General features: G+C 37.1%; 4 protein-coding genes across 7 annotated transcripts; 2 read left to right on the plus strand and 2 right to left on the minus strand.

Moving 5' to 3' along the window:
* LOC109713407 (myb family transcription factor PHL11-like) lies at nucleotides 513-2,810 on the minus strand. Of its 2 annotated transcripts, XM_020237469.1 has the most exons (7): nucleotides 2,781-2,810; nucleotides 2,427-2,610; nucleotides 1,923-2,008; nucleotides 1,662-1,719; nucleotides 1,495-1,549; nucleotides 1,165-1,237; nucleotides 513-1,019 (listed from the first exon to the last, which is right to left on the minus strand). In XM_020237469.1, exons 2-7 carry the CDS (start codon nucleotides 2,605-2,607, stop codon nucleotides 912-914), a joined length of 561 nt encoding a protein of 186 aa, XP_020093058.1. In that variant the 5' UTR covers nucleotides 2,608-2,610; nucleotides 2,781-2,810; the 3' UTR covers nucleotides 513-911. The 2 variants fall into 2 exon arrangements, with proteins under 2 accessions (XP_020093058.1, XP_020093057.1); XM_020237468.1 differs by lacking the exon at nucleotides 2,781-2,810 and having other exon boundaries at nucleotides 2,427-2,768.
* LOC109713486 (coenzyme Q-binding protein COQ10 homolog, mitochondrial) lies at nucleotides 5,438-9,760 on the minus strand. The gene is made up of 4 exons (XM_020237595.1): nucleotides 8,846-9,760; nucleotides 8,208-8,403; nucleotides 6,506-6,637; nucleotides 5,438-5,975 (listed from the first exon to the last, which is right to left on the minus strand). Exons 1-4 carry the CDS (start codon nucleotides 9,172-9,174, stop codon nucleotides 5,853-5,855), a joined length of 780 nt encoding a protein of 259 aa, XP_020093184.1. The 5' UTR covers nucleotides 9,175-9,760; the 3' UTR covers nucleotides 5,438-5,852.
* On the plus strand, nucleotides 10,486-15,644 carry LOC109713041 (probable zinc metalloprotease EGY1, chloroplastic). The gene is made up of 10 exons (XM_020236965.1): nucleotides 10,486-10,988; nucleotides 11,469-11,933; nucleotides 12,017-12,157; nucleotides 12,481-12,582; nucleotides 13,114-13,325; nucleotides 13,662-13,712; nucleotides 13,791-13,860; nucleotides 14,202-14,270; nucleotides 15,160-15,210; nucleotides 15,308-15,644. The coding sequence occupies exons 1-10, from the start codon at nucleotides 10,668-10,670 to the stop codon at nucleotides 15,464-15,466; spliced, it is 1,641 nt and encodes a 546-aa protein (XP_020092554.1). The 5' UTR covers nucleotides 10,486-10,667; the 3' UTR covers nucleotides 15,467-15,644.
* On the plus strand, nucleotides 16,081-20,890 carry LOC109712936 (BTB/POZ and MATH domain-containing protein 4-like). Of its 3 annotated transcripts, none has more exons than XM_020236756.1 (4): nucleotides 16,081-16,759; nucleotides 18,296-18,641; nucleotides 19,020-19,293; nucleotides 19,895-20,133. In XM_020236756.1, exons 1-4 carry the CDS (start codon nucleotides 16,320-16,322, stop codon nucleotides 20,050-20,052), a joined length of 1,218 nt encoding a protein of 405 aa, XP_020092345.1. In that variant the 5' UTR covers nucleotides 16,081-16,319; the 3' UTR covers nucleotides 20,053-20,133. The 3 variants fall into 3 exon arrangements, with proteins under 3 accessions (XP_020092345.1, XP_020092346.1, XP_020092343.1); XM_020236757.1 differs by lacking the exon at nucleotides 19,895-20,133 and adding an exon at nucleotides 20,292-20,890 and having other exon boundaries at nucleotides 16,082-16,759; XM_020236754.1 differs by lacking the exon at nucleotides 19,895-20,133 and adding an exon at nucleotides 20,236-20,645 and having other exon boundaries at nucleotides 16,082-16,759.

The raw sequence follows: 21,429 nt of genomic DNA on the forward strand, positions 1-21,429 counted from the left end.
ATTCACTAATCAGGATTAAGTATTTTACCTATGGTTAATTATATTTTTCTAACGCATCCTAACAGCGGGTGTATATATAAAAACGTCAGGACTTTTGCATGAATAAATATAAAAAGTTAAACTTTGAATATATTTGCTATTTTATATGTATGCAGGGAGCTGTATACAATTAACCCTTTCAAAAAAAAAAAAAAAAACAAACAAACAGAATTTACATGGTGTATGGCTAAAAAATAAAACACTTTTGAGCAGTACAAGTTTGGCACATTTATTGCAACCAAAAAGCAGTAAATACTATGCATTTATATGCAATTTATTTACTGCATCTCATCATATCTCTTTCAAATTAGGCATACCTGTAATACAGTATAAGTTAATAGACAACTTTAGTCCACATATCTTGCAACATTGACAAATTTAGCTGCTCACATTTGCCTTGTAGATTCATCTCCTTTTTTTTTTTTTGTTGTTGCTTGAGTTCATTATGGTTTTTCTAAGGATGTGTTATGAAAAAAATTACATGATTGTATTTGTGTCATATAGGCTTAGAAAAACAGTAGTTTCACAGCATATTGCTTCTCTATGGACAATAAGAATGATACAAAATGACCATAGAATAAGCAAATATAACCTCTACATCATTTTCATAAAAAAGAATGTTTAAACTACTTGCAACATATTTTCAATTTCTTATTTAGAATGATATCTTTGATTTGCCAATGGCGAATCGATATCAAAACTTAGAAGCCTATTATGAAAAGAGGATATAGAAATCATTATCAAGAGCAATCATCACTGTTTGAAATAAGATCACACAATGTCTAATACTTGGAGTTATTTGAATGAAAGATAAGTTTGATGCAATATTTAACCCAGGAAGGATTAAATTCATTTAGGTTTAAGTTAGAAACTTATGAGTCGAAAAATTCTGAAGCAGCTGCGGTGTACGCGCGCTCGAGTAACGAGTCCATGTATCTGTCATGAGCATCCTTCAGCATTTCCACATTCTTCTCAGCTTGCTGATAAAAAACAAAAAACACCCCAAACATCCAGAAGTTAGGATTTTTATACTTCTATCCGCGTAAATTCATCGATTTAGTATCTTTAACCAGTTGTAACTGTATTTTTTTCTCTCAAAAAAATAAATTGTTACGAATATTATACCTCAATTTCATTTTGGAATGTTGTGCAATTCTCTATCTGATGACTTGCTGGTTCACAGTAAAGTTCAGGGCTCCTGCATTTTTCATCTTTCTTTCATTTTATCATTTATTCAAGTTTGGAAGATTTAGAAAGATTTAGACCGACGACGACGGGGACAAATAAAAAAGATTAATAAAAATAACAATCTAATAACATACATACACCACTGCAAAATCATTTACTAATTAAGAATTCAAATTTCTTGGAGTGATAATGTGTAAATAAGTAGATATATATACATGTTACAGCATTCATCATAAGAAAAACTTTGAAACAATTATGCCATTTTACCTGCTGCAGTGAGGATTCGGCGCCGGACTATGAGAATGTTCTTCATTGTTAAGTCCTATTAGGTACAATAATATAGGGAAAATTTTTAAGATGCATGTCCCAGATATTGATGCAACTTTGATATAAGTTTTAAAAACAAAAAAAAAAGAAGAAGAAGACTAATTTACCTTCCTTGTATTGCTCTTCTTCCTTTTCTTTGCTCAACTTATTGTTAGCCCTGTACTTCTAAATGACCAAAAAGAAAATATTACATATAATTCTAGTTTCCAAATAGTTGTGTTAGGATGAGTAATAATGTGCACATTTATTAAGTCTCATGTGCATGTATATGCATCAAGTAACAAGGTGAACAAAATAAATTGCATAATATTTAGAAAGAGAGAGAGAGAGAGAGAGATTAAGGTATTGAGATAATGAATTATACATACTTGGAGATGGCTCTTCACATGGCGAAGAGTAAGGCCATGAACTCCCATTGCTTCCATCGACTGCTTTATAGCTGTAGGCTTTGCTTCTGCGCATCGAATTAAAGAGATAAATAAACTTGTATTTATGGAAGTGAAGAGATATATAAATTTCACTTACCCTTTACATTAGAAACTTCGAAGTTTTAGTGTATAAAGAAACTGGTTTTAAGAAGAGTAGGATTTGTGGTGACCTTAAAAACTTTGCATAAAAAATTTTTTAAAAAAGGAAAACTATTCGGAAGAGGTGCACGCATGAATCAATCTTTTTCACAGTTTTACATGGACCGGTTTGTCGAAAAGAAAAACAATCACCTACAAATAATATATCCGTAAAGGTCAAGTATCTATTGGTGTGAACAATTTTTTTGTATTAATGCAAGGGAAAAAAATAGCTAGATATTATATACAATTAGCTACTGAACTGGAAAGAACTAAATGCCGCAAAAATAAGTGAAAACTACAAACCATTTGGACCTCCGAGCCGCGCAACAGCAACGACGAACCGATCGTGGAGCTCAGGAGTCCAGCGAAGGCGAGGCCTCGGGCACAAACCGAAGAAGCAGCATTGCTGCGCAGCGATTCTCGAGAATTGGATGTCTCTTTCGCTTATCTGAGCTCCTCGACTTTGAGTTTGGTTATAAGACATTTTCTGTAACAAAAAGTGGTCAAATGCAAGAAATTTTTGGAACAATAAGATGAACAAGTTAGAAACTTTATTGATAGCTATAATGCTTAATAAGTAGTTAATTTTGCTGAGGGAAATTCTCATGTGAGCTTAATGAAAGGAAAGTGAACACATGACATATTATGAACAATAACCTATAATAACACAAATCAACACTGTGGAGCCACACCACAAAGAAGAATCCTACTCAATGGGCTCCTTAAATAGAAGTGGATTGGTAATTTGCAAACATTTTCCCCAGATTATTGAAAGGCTCTTTTGCCCTTACAATGTTGTTCATTGCCAATTCTAATGAGTGGGTAAAATGGTCTTTCTAGTGCAGCTTTATTTGACAATAAAAATCTGAAAAGAAGATCTCTTATTGGTTTAGTAAATCTAAAAGGGAGCCAAAGGTATGGTGCATGGATATGCATATAAGCAAATCTTTTGGGGGTTTACTTGTAGCCTTTTGTCATCATGCAAAAACCTTACTAATTCAAATTAAATCAGAGAAAAAAAATGAAGGGAGAGAACTGTGTTTGTACACACAATTTCTTTTTCCAATTTGTTGATATACAAATTTTTTTTTAAAGTACATTTTAAATAAAAGTAAGTTATATATCTCTTAAAGAACAATATACACATATTTATAACTGTGTATCTTCATAAAGTGTGCATTTGTACTCAACTACCTTCTAATTAAGCAATTGTGTATCTGCTCTCAAATATGCCCCTGCAATGAACTTTAATTCAACATTTTAACTGATTTAAATTGCCATCTGTGCAATTATTAGCAACTTTGGAGAACATGAAACTTTAGAAAGGCATATATATATATATATNTCGGTTTACTACCGATTTGTTTTCGATGATAGAGCTTCCAAATTAATGATCGGCGCCATTAAACATGATCTAAACTATTTAAACTATCTGAAAATCAAATTTCACACATTTTCGATATTGTTCTCTTGTCCATCAAGTGAACAGAAAAATGAATGGCTGGAAATGAATATCCTTCAAAAAGTGATGATACAATTTTTATATTTGAGATTTAGAGTCTAGATCTTATTTTAAATAGTTTAAAGAATTTTTTAACAAAAATTTAGTTGATTTGAACTCTTCTATATCATTAAACGAGCAAATGCACCATATCGGCCATTAAAATTATAGATTTTGTGACCTTTGATCGTTCAATTAGTGATGCCAAAAAATCATGAAATTTGATGTCTAGATAATTTAAATGGTCTAGATCATATTCAACGATACCGATCGTCGATTTGGAAGCTCTATCATCAAAAACAAATCAATAAGTAAACCGAGCAGTTTACTTATACCGATAGTAGCCCAGTCAAACTCTATATATATATATATATATATATATATATATAGAATTAGACTGGAATACTATTAATAGTAAAACGCTCTTTTTGCTATCAAGTTTTTAACCCCTGGATGAAAAATTGTAGAATCAAGATGATATTAGTCGGTTAGAGTTGAGTGGTCCCCCTAGGGTTGATTGGTCCCCACTGGGTTATAGTATTTAATCCAATGGTTAGAAATAATGAAAAGAGTTGATCCAAAGGCTAAAAAACTGGTAGCAACAATAAGATTTTACTACTAATAGTAGCCCAGTCCAACTCTATATATATATATCACATTGCTTAATAAATGTATATCTTTATTATTGCTATAAAAAAAATCTTAATGTTTTAAGGGAGCAGTGTTATAACTGTCATTCCATGCGCTAGAAAAACAATCCAAAATCTCCATGTAGGCATACATGGATTTTTCCTCTTAAAATTGAATTATAATGAATTATTGTTTAGTTTTTTTCTTCAAAACTAAGCAATTAGCCCAGCTTTTTTTTTTTTTCCCCTTTTTTTAAAAAACTTCATAAGAAGAAGTGGTTTAGATTTAATTACTTGAACAGAATATAGTGAATGTAGGAATAATTAGGACCACTCTATATAAAATACTCATTATAGGGTCTCTTCCATTCCTACGCATCTCTCTCGTACTCCCATATGATTTGCTTAACATTATTGCGTAGTCTAATTTCGTAAAAACCTTGCATGTGATTTGCCCAATATCTATGCTTTTTCTGGTTCACTCGTTACCACATGTAATCATAGAAATACAGGAGGTTTATTTCCTTCTGTTTTCTACTGAATTAATAACTCTCTCAACTGTTGTCATTTTCAAGCTATAGGTATGTAGAAATATGATCATGGTTACCTAATGTGCATATAGTCAATGCCTTATTAATGATCCTTCATATCAAAAACTCATATAGAGTAACAATTCGGATACCTACTAGCTCACAAAGCATCGAGAAAACACGATACCAAATACGAAAATTCCTTTTTTTTCATAACTTTTGCCATCTCACTTAGATTAGGACATGTTTGATTGAAGCAAAGTCGGGCCCGAAACTCAACTCACGGAGCTTTACGATTTCGAAACGGACGTCGGGCGCAGAACCAAGATACAACTGAGAGTGGCTACATTGTCCACAGTAATCGCGAAGTCGAGTTCTTGTAACTTCTCACATCACCCGCTCCAGTTCTACTCAAAAGTCTTAAAAAGCTTTAGTAGCCTAAAATATGGAAAAAGAAGTTGTGGTTGCACTGAATTTGGGTAACCACCCTCTCTTAACCATGCCAAACCCTATTTCCTAGGTTTGGACCCTAAACTTAGTCATTTTTCAGAGTCTTCGCTTCCTTCTTAACATAAAGTGTCCATCAGAGAAATAACAATCAACGTTTGGCATAAATGAAATTGAAATTGGAACAACATTTGAACTCTCAGAACAAAAACTCCAATTTAAAGCTTTTATTTCTACTGCACAAGGTACTTGGGTGAGAATAAGTTTAGTAATCTAAAAGCAGTCCCATTGGATTCAAGATCCTAAGATCCAAACACGAACTTGGGTTAGATTTCGATCCGACTTTGGGAGTAACAGACACACCCCTAGCTGCTCGCATAAGATAAATATAGCCACCATATTTGTACTTTGTACTTTGAATATCCAAATATAAGTAACTCATATAAGAACATCCATGGCCTCCGAAAAATTTTGATTCGTGAGGAATCATATTCATTTGGGGACAATGAAGCTCGTCTGAGCCTTCCCCAGAATGTTCAATGCCAAAAGAAAAAAGCACCTATCTATCAGTCATACTTTGGAAGCAATCGGCTTCTATTAACTTAATCTTGGACCAGAGGAACTATCTGCTTTGTCCGTATGTTCTCTCGAGAACAGTGACCGGCGGACCATAGATTCGATGGCATCGTTCACTGAACGAACTAACTAGTCGGGACACAACTTCCTTGAAGAACATTGATGCCACCTGCCAACAGAAGCCACCATCAAAGTCAGAGGTGATAAAATACAATCACACAACAAGGGTGAGTGAGCAAACGGACGAGTCCGTTAATGCTTCTTAAGTTTAACAGAGCAAACAAAACATATAGTTTAACCTTGCAGAATCTCCCTTTACGCTGACAACCACAAAAAATTTCTTTCAAATGATGTCTAGAGCCTGATGGCCAACTAAGGCTTTCTCAACTTACTAGGGCAGCGATAAACCAGCAGATAAACAAAAGAAAACGCAGCAACTAGTTAAGTAGCTGCCGCAAAAACTTACAAACTAAATAATTAGATGAGAAAATGAATTATACAGTAAGCTACGTTTTTCATAACTTTGGGATATACTCTTCAAGAAAGTATTTCAAGTCCAATAAAAAAGCTTAGGCTGGAGGCTGTTCACATGGGCAGAAACTGGTCACAAGTGATTGTTTACACTCCAAAGACAAACAATAAGATTTTCTCATATAGGAACTCAAATATCAGCAGAGAGGGGGAGAAAAAATTATGTACCTGGCGATATAGCGGTGACTGGAACTTAAAATCCACCAGGAAGTAAAGGTCGCAAGTTCCAGGCACAGGACCAGGATTAAATTCCCAAATATTAATCAAATGGTCAAAAATATTGCTTTCTGATGCAGTCGTCTGCATGCAAGACAATTCATATGTATTGATTAGTCGCAGCATATTCAACAACAATTTGGCGCTAACAGTTGACATAAAAATAGTGGAACAAGATAAATGTAACTTAACCATCAATAATAGGAAAAAAAAAATCCAGGCTGGCGTATTCAAAACAGAGAAAAAGGGAAAACCTTCATTTGGATGCCAAACATGTACATGTACATGTCATGCAAGTAAAAACATTCTCAAACATCAATAATGATGTTATCAACTTCTGAACCTATTTCCAGTTTAATATAAGCCTATATAACTGCCATGCTTAGCCTGGGGATCTCCAATTTGATCACATGGCCTTTGATATATTGTGTATTGGGAAATACTTGTCATAAGTGGAATAAGTTTCTTGAGATAATATAGTTATCCTTAACTTTTTCATGTCAAAGCCGCTACTCACTTGAAAAAATTTTGCAGGTCACAGGAAAAAACTTCGCGAAATCAAAGAAGTTCGTAAGCTAGCATGTTTTACTCTATGGCCGGTAAAAAACTTCTAACCAGAGGCTCAGACGGTCCAAGCAAACATTTTGAATTGTACAAAAATCTTATCGATCTAAAACAATAGAACTATGTGTCTGATCAATTACTGAGTTATAAGGTAGACTTAGTCCAAACAACCCTGATTAATTGATAAGTTCTGCATTTAGCTGGCATTTTAAGTGCATTCACATTTTTTCTAGAGAAACTTGCTCTAGGTATTTCTAAGCATAAAACCATACTCAAAATGATTGAAAAGGGAAATAAATGTCACAAAGGTTCAAAATTAATAATGATGATAAAGTGTAGAAGATCAATACACCCACACAAACCCCATGATGCATGTATAAGTCAATGCATGCCACTTAGGACTACTACTCAGATGATAGGAAGAGAATATTAGCATGCATATATAAATGCATGGAACAATGTATACTAAACACCATGTCAAAAGAATATTATTTTTCTCACAACAATAAGATCTAATAAAAACAACTAAACCAAGTCAAAGGCAATATAACATAAATGATGCATGGCTACTGGGCCAAAATAAACAATTTTTATCATACTCCTTGTCAGCCAAAATTAACCAAAACAAGGTTACATTATGCATATACAGTTCAGGATATGAACCTCTTTAGCCATCCAATCATGTGAGAATGGACACAAAAAATAAGATTATGATGTACTACATTAAGCAGACAGAAGACAGACACAGGAACAAATAATTCTAAAAGTCGAAGTAGATGGGTCACTGAAAAGATTATTACTGAAGCAAAATTTAGGGTGAAAGATGGATAGTTCATTAGGTGTAAGGATGTGATGAGATCAACAAGATACAATCAACGCTCAATGCTAACAGAAGACTAAAGGAAGTCTACTGTTGCATTGAAGAAATATGTTAAAGTGAGTTCTAGCAGTGAGGTCGGAGAATAGGAGTTGTACATGCTGCAAAATTATTGAACAACATCCGCTTATTATTGAAATTAAAAAAACATGAAAAAGATCTGATCATAGATCGCCGCTACTAAGCCCAAAGAGCTCAGAAGAGTTTAATTACCTTAATATACCTCGGTTTTTCCAATTCAACATGCGAGATGTAACTCTCAACAAGGAATTTGAAACCAATTTCCAATTCAGCATCAAATGAGCCGTCGTCGTGGTGCCTAATTATCTTGGAGCGCTGGCACCATGGCACGAAATCCTCATATAGATCGACAGCAGCAACAACTGCAAAAAGTTGCTCTGGAGAGTACCTGGTGGTTGCACTATTAATTAGAATTTACTCTACACACCAAAAACAAAACCTACATCCTATTTAGTAGTTGATAACGTAAGACAATGTGGAAGTTTATATGTAAGGCATATCCATATCAGCAGAGAAGTATAAAATGTTCCACATCTCAATTCAAATGCTACAAAGGCAAAATAACTATTAGATGCAAACCAACTTATTAGAACAAAAGATGCATTCTAGCTGGTAGATGTGCTTAAATTGATAGGTTCTATGAGTGTTATTCACAAGTAAAGAGAATAACTGCATTAGTTAGTTACATACCTAAGGATCCTAAAACTGGACATGGTACTACTGTATTAGCATTGTTAATCTAATTTACAAGCAAAATCACAAACGCAAGTATCTCTAAAAGGCGCAAAAGGAAAAAAACTTTTATGGGCCTAAATTAACATCTAACATACCCCATCACCCGCCTCTCCTCGTAAACCTTCGAAAGAACACCTCCCTCCTCTCCATCACCCCAGCCGAGGAATCGCCTCGTTTGCGCGTTCCTTTGCAAATAACCAATCGACGACGCCGGATCCCTAAAGGTACCAACCAATCCGCCCACGGACGAATTGCCGACACGAGCAATGGTGCTCGAGATCCGAGTTTGCGACAATCGCCCAAGCTGCCGCTTGTTTTCGCCACAATTCCCCAACAATCCCAATCCCTTCCCAAAATCCAAAGCGCGATGTTTACCGGATAACAACCTCGCTAGGGCCTTCGACGACGATACTATCGGCGGCATTGTCGTCAAAAAAGATCAACTTTTTACCATAAAAATCGCGCCTTTCGAAAACAATCAGCTGTCAAAAAACCAACAAAAATTCCAACTTCTTTTCGCCCCAATGCGCCGGATCAGAACCCTAATCCGGAAAAAGGATCCGAGAACGCCCAAAATTTGATGAGATCACGGAAGCTTCCGCGCACTTATGAGGAGGAGGGAGAATCGTAGAGTAGTAGGAGACGACGCTCCTTCACCGCTCTCGCCCACGTAGCTCGGATTTGGGGACGACGATGCCGAAGAAATTGAAAACAAACCAGAGACGCAGCGCGGAGAACGGGGAGGATGCGGAAGCCGCTGGGTTGCTTCTAACGCATACTTCGGGGCGAAAGCGTGGTCTCGAGTTGAATTCGATTTTACTAGCCCTAATCCGACTCGACCATCTCCGAGTTGTTGGATTACTTTTCGATCCGGATTTAAAAAAGTATTAAATAATAAAATATTGCACTCAGAATTTCAGATCCCCCGCTTATCATATTTATTTTCATTATTTTTTTTTGATAAAAGAATGATTAATTATAAGAAAACTTTGCATTTGCAATGATAGATATTTAATTGAAAGAGAAAGAAAAGTTTGAGCACGAAACCAAAAAAATAAGGGAAAAGTGAGTAATCATTACTGCAAATTATAAATTTTTAGTTTATTAATTAATTGAAGTTATGATATTTTGGTATAATTTATGGTGCACCGCCTGCACCTAATATATGATGACACGTGTCACTCCATATCTTCCCTCATGCTCACTCGATGTGATGCGACGGATAATTAATTAAAAAAAAATAAAAAAATCAATGACAAAAGAAAAATAAATTGCGATGAAAAAACCGATGATAAAGGATGAGATTTATCTTGACGATGAATGTAACAGTCGAAGAAAAAGAAAGAGGAACAATTTGGTCTAATGCTGAAGTATGATTGGATTCAATTCAAGAAAAAAAAAAAACTCAATTAATTAGGCTCAAGCAAAGAATGAGAAAAGCTTGAGCCAAGAATAGAGTCTATACTCAATAAGAAAGAAATATTATCTTGTGGTAAATTTAAAAGGAATAATATATAAATATATATACAGAGGTGGTGAGGTATACATAATAGTATATATAAAAATAATATAAATAAAAAATAAATACGGATGGGCCGGCCCATAGCTTTTGCTCCAGAGTCCGACCATCAACGGTCCAATCCGACGGTCAGAAAAACGCAGAACACAACAGAACAGGACGTACACCGGAATTTCGGTGGTCCAGCGACCCTATCTTCTAACCCCCGCGGTCTTAAAACCCAAAACCACTACACGCAGTCCCTGAAGCAGCGGATACGATTCTCCGCGATGATACCTCTCCTCCTCCTCTACCGCCACTCTACTCCCTATCCACAGCGACTCCTAAAACCCTAATTCCGATCCGATCGAAACGTAGGGTTTCGTACTCTAAACCTTTGAAGCTTTCACTATCGATCCATGGGAACTCTCCCCAGCTCCTCTCTCCTCAATCCGAGCTTCCGATTCCGCCAACTACCCCACCTCGGGAGCTTCCGATTGAGGGATTCGGTTGTTTCGCGGAGGGGTTCGAGGGATTTGTGCGTAGTTTGTAAGGAGAGATTGGGCAATTGGAGGTTGGGGAGGCGCCGGGAGGGGTTTCGGTGCTTCTCGATCAATGGGAACGAAGAGGGGGAGGAGAATGGGGCGGGGCCGTCCACAAAGCCAGCGGAAGAGGGGGAGAAGAGGGTGGGTGGTGATGATTCGAGCTCGGAGCGAACCCGTGCGTCTGTTTCATCTAGGGTACTGCGCGATCCTTGTTCATTTTAGCTTTTCTTAGATATCTCCTTTGTTGATTACTTTTCCTATCATTTGAGCTTTTGTACTTTGTACTCTGTAGTGAGCATTATATTCAATATAAGATCCTCATTGTTTAACGCAGCAACTTGTGTTAGATTGATCATATATCATGCCCTTAAAGATTATCAGTTTGTATTTATTGCAATGCTATGTAATTTTTTTAAAAAAAAAATTAAGCACACTATTCATGTAACTTCATAATTTCCCTCAACAGAAAGAAAATTTAAGTAGACTTTTCCGACAAATAGCATGAGTTTTGTATATAAAACATATGTGGATGGCCCGTGACCAGTACAAAGGAAAGAGTGAAACCAAAGAATTTTTGGTAGTTTGCAGCATCTGAAAATTCATTGTATAGTCATGTAGATGACTCCCCTAAACTTCTTCATTAACATATTTCCCAACCTTATTTATCCTCTTCAGACCCCAGGCATATCCTCGGATGGACCACTGTACAGTAGCTTTCAAGTTGATTCAATAAGGCTAATGGAACTCCTAGGACCTGAGAAGGTAGATCCTTCTGACGTCAAGCTTATAAAAGAAAAGCTCTTTGGCTACTCAACTTTTTGGGTCACTAAAGAAGAGCCATTCGGTGACCTTGGTGAAGGAATTCTCTTTCTTGGTAACTTGCGTGGGAAGAGGGAGGATGTTTTCGCCAAACTTCAGCAGCAGCTTCATGAAGTTACAGGCGATAAATACAACCTGTTCATGGTAGAGGAGCCCAACTCAGAGGGCCCTGACCCACGTGGTGGCCCACGTGTCAGTTTTGGTTTGCTGCGAAAAGAGGTCTCTGAGCCGGGGCCTACTACTCTTTGGCAATATGTTATTTCATTGCTTCTATTCCTCCTAACTATTGGGTCTTGTGTAGAACTAGGAATTGCATCTCAGGTATGCTATTTTCATTTGGTTTTGATCCATTCTAATTACTTTATTTTACCTGTTGGAAAATAATAACATGATATTTTGAACAGATAAACAGTCTTCCTCCTGAAGTAGTGAAGTACTTCACTGATCCAAATGCTACAGAACCTCCTGATATGCAGCTCTTATTCCCATTTGTGGAATCTGCTTTACCGCTAGCATATGGTGTTTTGGGCGTCCAGCTATTCCATGTAATACAAAATACTTAATGCATTCCGCATATGTTATCTATACACTTTTCTGGTCAGAATTCAGAAATTGGAACCACTCCGAAAATAATATTCCAACTCACTTCGCATTAGGTGATTCATTTTCTTTGGCAACACATTACAAGGGTGAATTTTTGCAATAGGTTATCTCATATTCAATTATTATAAACTTCTACAAATGTCATATATGTAATCCGGCCATATCTAGGTACCACTTTTCATTGATATGTACATTATTTAAAATTTATATTTCTTACGACATGTTCATTCTTTTTTATGCATTTTTCTAACATTTCCTTTTACAGGAGGTTGGACATTTTCTAGCAGCATTTCCCAGTAAAGTGAAGCTGAGTATCCCGTACTTCATTCCTAACATAACCCTTGGCAGCTTTGGTGCAATCACTCAGGCAAGCTACTTTATTGTTGTTGTACTTAACTCAAGCTTACATTTATTGGTTTAATTAGTGATATTTCTATGTATGTTCCCATCAAGGGAGAAACTTTGACCACACTAGGCTACTGTTCTTTATTTCTATTTTTATCCAAGTCTTCTTGATCCTCCAAGCCCTAGCTCTACAATTTTCACATGTGTTTTTTTTTGTACCTGTAATCATTGTCACACTGCTTTGGATATTTCACTGTATTAATCATAACTTAAGTAGTTCTGTGAGGCTAGAAGTTGGAACATGCAATTTTGATCCTGCTTTTGGCACCCAAGCTAATGATTTATATCTTTCTGTAGATGCTTTTCTCAATGCTAGGAATAATTGGTTTGCAAATGTCAAATTTCTTAACCTGCTTTTGGCACCCAAGCTAATGGTTTGTATGTCTGTAGTTGCTTATTCTCAATGCTGTGACATGATTGCATTGCATGTCTAGTATGTAATCTTTGTATTTTCTTAAGCACATGTTCTCATTATTGTTATTAACTCGTGTAGTTCAAATCTATTCTTCCTGATCGAAGGGCAATGGTCGACATCTCAATGGCTGGTCCTTTTGCTGGTGCTGCACTTTCCTTCTTGATGTTTTGTGTTGGCTTGCTGCTTTCATTGAACCCAGCTGCTGCTGGAGATTTAGTGCAAGTCCCTAGTCTGCTCTTCCAAGGCTCGTTGCTGCTTGGCCTCATTAGCAGGGCTGCACTTGGTTACACGTGCGTTTCTTCCCTTAGTATCTTGGTGAACCAAATTATCTGTTCATTGATCATACTTAGTTGTTACGAAATTAAAAGAAAACTGATTACTATATCTAAATCATCGGCAAGATGTAGAAGTTAGCTAGAATAACCATAATCAATTTCTGATTGCTAGCAGAGCACCATTTCTCCCGATGATATTTACATTCATAAATCATGACTTTGTTGACTATATTCAGATTCTATTATGTTTCTAAAATCTTACTCTTATTCTGTTTTGAGAACACAAATACTTTATGTTTTCTATCTGATTGCTGATGCCTTTTCTGGTGTCTGACTTGCGTTGACTTGCAGAGCTATGCATGCTGCTACTGTTTCAATCCATCCACTCGTGATTGCTGGCTGGTGATGTATCTCACATTTTCTTTTCCGTGAATTTATATAATATATGTAATAATGCTTATTGCTAGTTTCATATTTCAGGTGCGGTTTGACGACTTCTGCATTTAATATGCTTCCTGTTGGATGCCTTGATGGTGGAAGAGCTGTACAGGTACAAGTCATGCATATGTGCAATATTAGAAGATAGGCAACTTTTATTTCTCATTCACAAATCCAAAGTATTAAAGGTAACCTCCTTGATAGGGCAAGTTATTTGCTTATTGATTGCCCTATCACTGTACAATTATTTGTGTAGTCAATCAACCCTATCATATGGGTCCATTTAAATTCACCAAAGGTGCATTATACAATGTGGGTCTGAGTACAACTAGGCAGATTGCTACTTTTAAAAATTCATGATTTTAGTTGCTTCTGCCTCTATACTGTGCTTCTCCCTCAACATTTAAGATTGATTTTTGTTCTGATAATGTTGTAACCTCTAACCTGTAACAGGGTGCCTTTGGGAAGAATTTCTTGATTGGGTTTGGCTTGACAACATACTCTTTGCTTGGACTTGGAGTGGTATATACATTTAACACCTATCTTTTCTTTTTTAGAAACTGCTGCATCATCTAATGTGATTTTCTTATTTTATTTAACTTGGTATAATTGTGGAGCACGAATTCTTTATAACTTCTTCCTTTGCAACTTTGGTATACAGCATTGATCCATCAGTGGATCTCAAAAGCTGTTGGTTGGTTTGAAGTAGAACTAATTATTTCATCTCAGAATTTAGAACCAAAACAACTCGACAGATAAGTCTAATTAGGAATTTACTACATCCTGGTCTGTGGAGGATCCCACATGGTGCTGTCTTTGGTTCCATTAGAATTTGCTGGTTTCCAGCAAATTCTTTAAGAAACTGTGGGTGACAGTTGGTAAGGCAACTCCAATAGATCTGTTACACAGGCCAGCAATTACAAACTCTTTTGTTCTCCAATTTTGAGCATCACACCAACTTTTTGAGCTGAGTGGTGAACTTGTGGATGGAATGCTCAAAAGGCTCTTTTTGACTAGGTTCTGATCTCACCATGTCATTTTCCTTTGAAATAACCACAGTTCAATGAAATATGAAATGAAATTCCGAATGGTGTTTTATTCCTTGGAAAATACTAGGAAACATATTTCAGTTCATTTGGAACCCATTAATATATACATGGCTTCTTACATTAATTCTTCTATGATCAATGACATTTTCCATACTTACGTTCAATTAAAAATGCTCAGCCAAGGTGGCCATTTGAAGAACTTTTCAGCATGCTCTGAAAGTTTCTGTAGTTGTATGCCACTAAATTTCCTTTCTCAGAGTTGTCTCAATAATAAAACTATAGACAGGTTTTATTTCTTATATTCCAATATTTTAACTTCACATAAACAACCTAATAATGCTCCTTTTTATTTCCTTCTATAGCTTGGGGGGCCGTTATCGCTTCCCTGGGGATTATACGTTCTAATATGCCAGGTAAAATGGAGTAAAATGGAGTAAATTGGTATTATAACAAACTTTTTCCTTCATATTTCTTACTATCAATTTTTGATCAAAACTTATTTTCTCTCAGAGATCACCAGAGAAACCCTGCTTAAACGACGTGTCCGAGGCCGGAACATGGCGAAAAACTGCCTTAGCTATTGCCATATTTCTTGTTGTATTAACTCTCCTTCCATTATGGGATGAACTAGCAGAAGAGCTAGGTATAGGCCTTGTAACTACATTCTGAGGTGAATATTTTTGCTGTATTGGACTTATTCTAAGTCCTTTTTTTTGGGTCAAATTTTAGCTACAAATTGTAAACTTGTCACACCAAATTTGTAACTGCGTAAAAATGTTACCCCTTTACATAAAAAAAAGGGTCTAATAACGGTAATAAATAATCACATAGTTCTGTGTTTGAATTAGTTGTGTTACCTATCTTATTGTTCACCTAGCACCTTATAAACGAAATAACGAAATTATTTTTTGCAAAATTAACCAAGATAGTTGAATACGGGTGTATGGACCTTAATAATCGAGACTAAAAAGTGTACCAAGTTCGTACTCAACACCGCTTCATTCGATGAACCCTGCATATGTGAACCAATTGAAAATTTTTATATCGTATATTATGTTGAGATTAGTACTTTTGGATCAGCAATTTTTAAAAATATATATTACGTAACATGACAACAAGGACTAGTATTAAATGCTTGTGCGCAAAAATCCTAATAACCAAAAAGCAATGTATAAAAAAAAAAAAAGAGGATATTTTGAAGGTCAAGTGATCTACGGTTGTGATTAATTCAAACATGGACCGAAAAGATAAAAGGAAATAATAATAATAATATAATAATAAAAGAAGAAAAAGTAAGAGGGAAAGAAGCGAACCCCCGATAGACCTACTGCGTTCGAGTTCTCTCTTTCTCCCCGCAAGCGGCGAAACCGACATCCTCCGATCCCTAATCTCACCTTAGTTCCCCAAATCCCCCCCAATTCCCGACGAAACCCTAATTTCTCAATCCGAACCCCCATCGTCCTCACCGCCACCACCGCCTACCCCGATCGCTCCGCCGATCGCCGCCGCGCTGACTCACGAGATGATCCCGGAGATCGTCCCCCCGCCGCCTCCCGGCGGGGTGGGGGCGGCGGCGGCGGCGGCGGCGGCGCGGGACCTCTCGGCCTCCCCGACGAGCTCCCGCTCGGTGACGGAGACGGTGAACGGATCCCACCGCTTCGTGATCCAGGGGTACTCCTTGGCGAAGGGGATGGGCGTGGGGAAGCACATCGCCAGCGACAACTTCACCGTGGGAGGGTACCAGTGGGCGATCTACTTCTACCCCGACGGGAAGAACCCCGAGGACAACTCCGCGTACGTCTCCGTGTTCATCGCCCTCGCGAGCGAGGGGACCGACGTGCGCGCGCTCTTCGAGCTTACGCTCCTCGACCAGAGCGGGAAGGGGAAGCACAAGGTGCACAGCCACTTCGATCGCTCGCTCGAGAGCGGGCCTTACACGCTCAAGTACCGCGGGAGCATGTGGTAAGGCGATCGAGATCCCTCCCTGTGAAGAATCGGTTGATTCGATTGTTGGATTTTCTTGAATTGATTGATGATGAGCCCTGAGTTGTGCGATTCGCTTGTTGGATTCGTTAATTTGATAGATGAGCAATGTTCTTCTCTCTCTCTTGGATTTTCTTGAATTGATTGATGATGAGCCCTGAGTTGTGCTATTCGCTTGTTGGATTCGTTAATTTGATAGATGAGCAATGTTCTTCTCTCTCTCTCTCTCTCTCTCTCACACACACACACACACACACATATTTATGACCTTTGCTTTGGAACGTGATAGAGTGCTAGTTGTTTTCTCTCCCCTGTGCAAGAATTAGGTGATTTTCTTGTTATATTTCTTTAATTGATCGATGAGGAACGTTAATGCTCTTTTCTATACCTTTTTTACATATGTATGAGATAGACCTTGAAATTTGATAGAGCAACGGTAGATGAGCCCTGATTTAATGTTTCATAGCTTGATTATTTTATGGGATGATGAGGTTTAGTTCGCAGTGCTAAAATCTTTACGAACTATAAAAAGAAACTTAAATATTCTTCTCTAGTTCTTTTTGATTTCTTATTCTAAAAGGATGTTCCTTGTGGATTATGAAATATAGTCAGGTTGACCGGAGAGTCTGAGTGTTTCTTAATGATGGAAATATAGGAATGTTATGGACTGAGATAAGGGGTTAAACATGGGATCTTGCATTACTAATATGGTTGTCAGTGCTTTTAATATAGGCGTGCGGACGACTTTCAACTGGTTTTAGCTATATAGTTAATCTTGATTTCATTTTTGGACTCTAATAATATATCTTAGATGGTAGGCTTTATATAATGGTAGATTTATAGAATCCCATCATATTTCATGTCTCTGCCACACCAGGTTCTGAGAATTTTTATGTTATTTTATCCACAATGATTTTTAAATGTAAGGATGGTACATCATAGTAGGACATCTTCAATTTTTTAGGTTATGTATTAAAAGCTGTCAATCAATTGTTCTGATTTAGTCTTTTAGGGCACTCAGTTTTTGTTGTGCTTTATTAAATTTCTTTAAGCTAGTTTGTTAGTGCAACCAATAGCTTGTCAATGCAGCCATTCTTATTGGGCAATGTTGTTGTAGTTGTTGGAACGCGCTCAACTGTTTCTTGTATTTAAACTTCTAAATCATATTTGAGAGTTTCCATTGCTTTTGAACTATTACTCTTGTTGTAACTCTTGCCTTTTTAAAGGAACTGGAAAATTTTGTTCTTAGAATCTTGAAAGAAGGTTGCAATATTTTCTTTTGATTCCATTGTCCCGCAACCTTTTGAAGTAGAAAATACTTGCTGAGTTTCAATAATCGTCAGTATGAAGAAATACCTTATTAAACTGGGCACCAAAGTATGCTTTGGGTGCTTCAAAACCAAGCTTGTCTCTCATGTTCCTTTAATCTTGTGAGTTTTTAAGTAGATTCACTTTTCTCATTTATACTGTACCTTTTCACATTAAATTTATGTTGCTCCTGATGGGTCTCTTTAGGGGTTATAAACGCTTCTTCAGGAGGACCGCTCTTGAGACATCAGATTTTCTTAAAGATGACTGCTTGAAGATAAACTGTACTGTTGGTGTCGTGGTGTCAGCTACAGATTATTCCAGACCACACTCAATACAGGTCCCTGATTCTGATATAGGATTGCATTTTGGTATGCTTCTGGAGAATCAGGAAGGTTCAGACATTGTTTTTAATGTGGCCGGGGAGAAATTTCATGCCCATAAGTTGGTGTTGGCTGCTCGATCTCCTATATTTAGAGCTGAGTTTTTTGAGGGGTTAAATGATGAGAAGGATGAGATTACTATTCCTGATATGGAACCAGAGGTCTTCAAGGTGAGGAACTTCATTTCCTTCTGCTTTGGTTGTGTTGCTCTGATTGCCTTTTCTTGGAAATAATTTTTCTTGAGTTCTTTACATATATTCCACTGTGAAATCTGAATATTTATACATGCCCTTTGAGAATTAATTTCTTACATATATTCTCTTATATTACTAGAAGTGTCCTCTTTAAAACTTGGTCTGATACAAAGTCAAATCTCCTGCATGCATTGGATACTTCCATTTGAAGAAGTAGGCGTTTTTGCAAGAAAAATACACTTTTGATTGGTATTACATAAAAATTCTGATTTTACAGGCATATATATTTAACTTGATGATTTGCTAGTGTATGTATATAAAAGCCCTATTTTGCTAATTCATTGCATTTTGCAGGCGATGCTACACTTTATCTACAGAGATACTCTGGTTGATGATTATGTCTTGGCTGCATCAAGTTCTGTTTCGTCTATTTCTGATACTTTGGCTGCAAAATTATTGGCAGCTGCAGATAAATATGACTTGGGAAGGCTTAGGTTATTGTGCGAATCTTACTTGTGCAAGGATATATCTGTAAATTCTGTTGCGAGCACTCTTGCATTGGCGGATCGTCATCATGCCATGGAACTTAAGGCAGTTTGCCTAAAATTTGCTGCCGAAAACCTTTCAGGTACTAACTTTTTATCTTTCATATCTGCACTTTAGAAGTTTGACTAGCTATCATAAGCTCAAAATTCATACAATATTACTGATTTTTCCAAGTAAATTTTGTAGTATACCAAAGTCAATTAAATATAGAAACTCATTTTTGTGCTAGGTCCTGTATATGTAATAGAAATTAGGAAATATGGTGTTATGTTAGTGTCAAAACAAGTTGAGAATGCTTGCTTCAGTAGATTATTTTAGAGAATAGAGATTTTTTTTAGTTGGCTTTGACCCCAGATGCCTTTACTAATTTGTTGGATTTTCTAGGTTTGCCATATCCTTTTTTTTTCCTTTTTTTTTTCACTATTCATTTGTTGTTATTTAAGCTGATATAATACTCTAGCTTTTTCTGAGAACCACTCTTTGAGGAATTACTATCATTGCCTTTCCGTTTTGCATGAGTTGTTTTAATTTTATCTTTATTGTTGGAGAATTAGACTGCACTTGTTTTTCTGGAGGCAATTCGAATTCATGTTTTCGCCTCTTCTTTCTGAATTAACATTATTATGAGTAAGCTCTTTTATTGTGCTTGGATATGCGTGCCTTACTTGGATCATGATCCGAAGGAGCTTTTTGCGTGTGGTGCGCGTGCGGACGTGGGTGGGTGGGTGTTCGTGTTGGTGTCGGTGTTCTTGTGGATGGTCTTGGAACTTGGAACATGGGTTGTTATTTAAATCCAGTCTCAATTAGTCGAAATACCGCAGACTATAGGCTTTGCGGTTAAACAGTTGGATCATCTGTTAATGTGTTTGCTTTCAATTTGTCCATTTGACATTTAATTACCCATGAATTGCTTTTCTAATAACTTCCTTTCTTTTTTACTTCCGGATATTGTTTAAGCCGTCTCTGTCAGTTCCTTAGACTTCGTGACGTTTCAGATACCGTTATGTCCCTTATTTCTCTGCAGCTGTAATACGGTCTGATGGCTTTGAGTTTCTCAAAGAGAATTGTCCCTCACTGCAGTCGGAGCTTCTGAGGACGGTTGCCGGGTGTGAGGAGGAATGCAGCAGCGGCGGCAAGAGCCAGAGCGTGTGGGCCCAGCTCTCGGATGGTGGGGACACCAGCGGCCGCAGGGTGAGGGCGAGAATCTGATAATCTGTACAAATAGGTACCAACAACCTCTCTTGTATGAAAATAGACTCAGATTATTAATGGTTGTCCAGGGTGGGGGGAGGGTGAGAATGGAATAACATTGGCCTTGTGTTGTTTGTAATCTCATTGTGGACTCTGATGAAATGCCGCACTTATTCACCGAAGGTGAGTGTATAAGTAGCTAGGCCGCTGGATCTTTCCTAATACAAAATGACTCCTTTATTATCTGTCGCTGTTGATGGCTTCTAAAGAGGCTACCCTTCTCGCGGCGTGACCGTTGCTGCCGCTGAGAGGTTGCAGTTGCAGGTGATAGCCTGCGCGACATGGGGGCGGCACTGCTGCTGCAAGCTGTAAGCTGTGCGTAGTAAGTACTGGATGGGGGTTAATGACTTGTTGATATTGTTAGATCCCTCGAGGTAGTCGTTTGCATGTTTCTTCTATACAACATTCAACAAGAGCAAGTTTTTCAACATTTTGTGGTCATTTGCTACTACAGTTTGGCACTCTCGGCCTTCCGCACGGTTGTGTTAACTAGTGTTCGTCATATAGAGCAAATTCATCGTGTGGTGTTCTCGCCTACGTCGAGAGAGGTAGCCTCCTGATAGTTTTAAGCAAATCCCGTATCACACCTCTCTCAACTGTCAGGCGCTAACAAGTCATTGTCTGGCCTTAGCCATGAGCCGCGTGTCTGAACTGTCTTTCATCCCATTCATCGTCTCAAATAGTCGTCAAATCTCAATCGCCGCCTAAGAGTGAGGTACGGCACTTCCATTTTTACGAGCTGTACTTTCTAAGAAGGGAATTAATATTGCCTATCCATAGTCAAAGTACAATAAAATAAAATCAAAACAAGATATAATATATTTACTCGCGTAGTATAAAATCTAGCTTTGACGATATTAATTCTCATAATTTAAGAAAAGACTAGCAAAGTGTGCTTATAATGCATGTAAGATGTTTAAAATAAATAATTTATTTTTTAAAAAATAATTCAGATCGTGATGTTTTT

Source organism: Ananas comosus, linkage group 7, assembly GCF_001540865.1.
Source record: "Ananas comosus cultivar F153 linkage group 7, ASM154086v1, whole genome shotgun sequence".
NCBI classification, from domain to species: Eukaryota; Viridiplantae; Streptophyta; class Magnoliopsida; order Poales; family Bromeliaceae; genus Ananas; species Ananas comosus.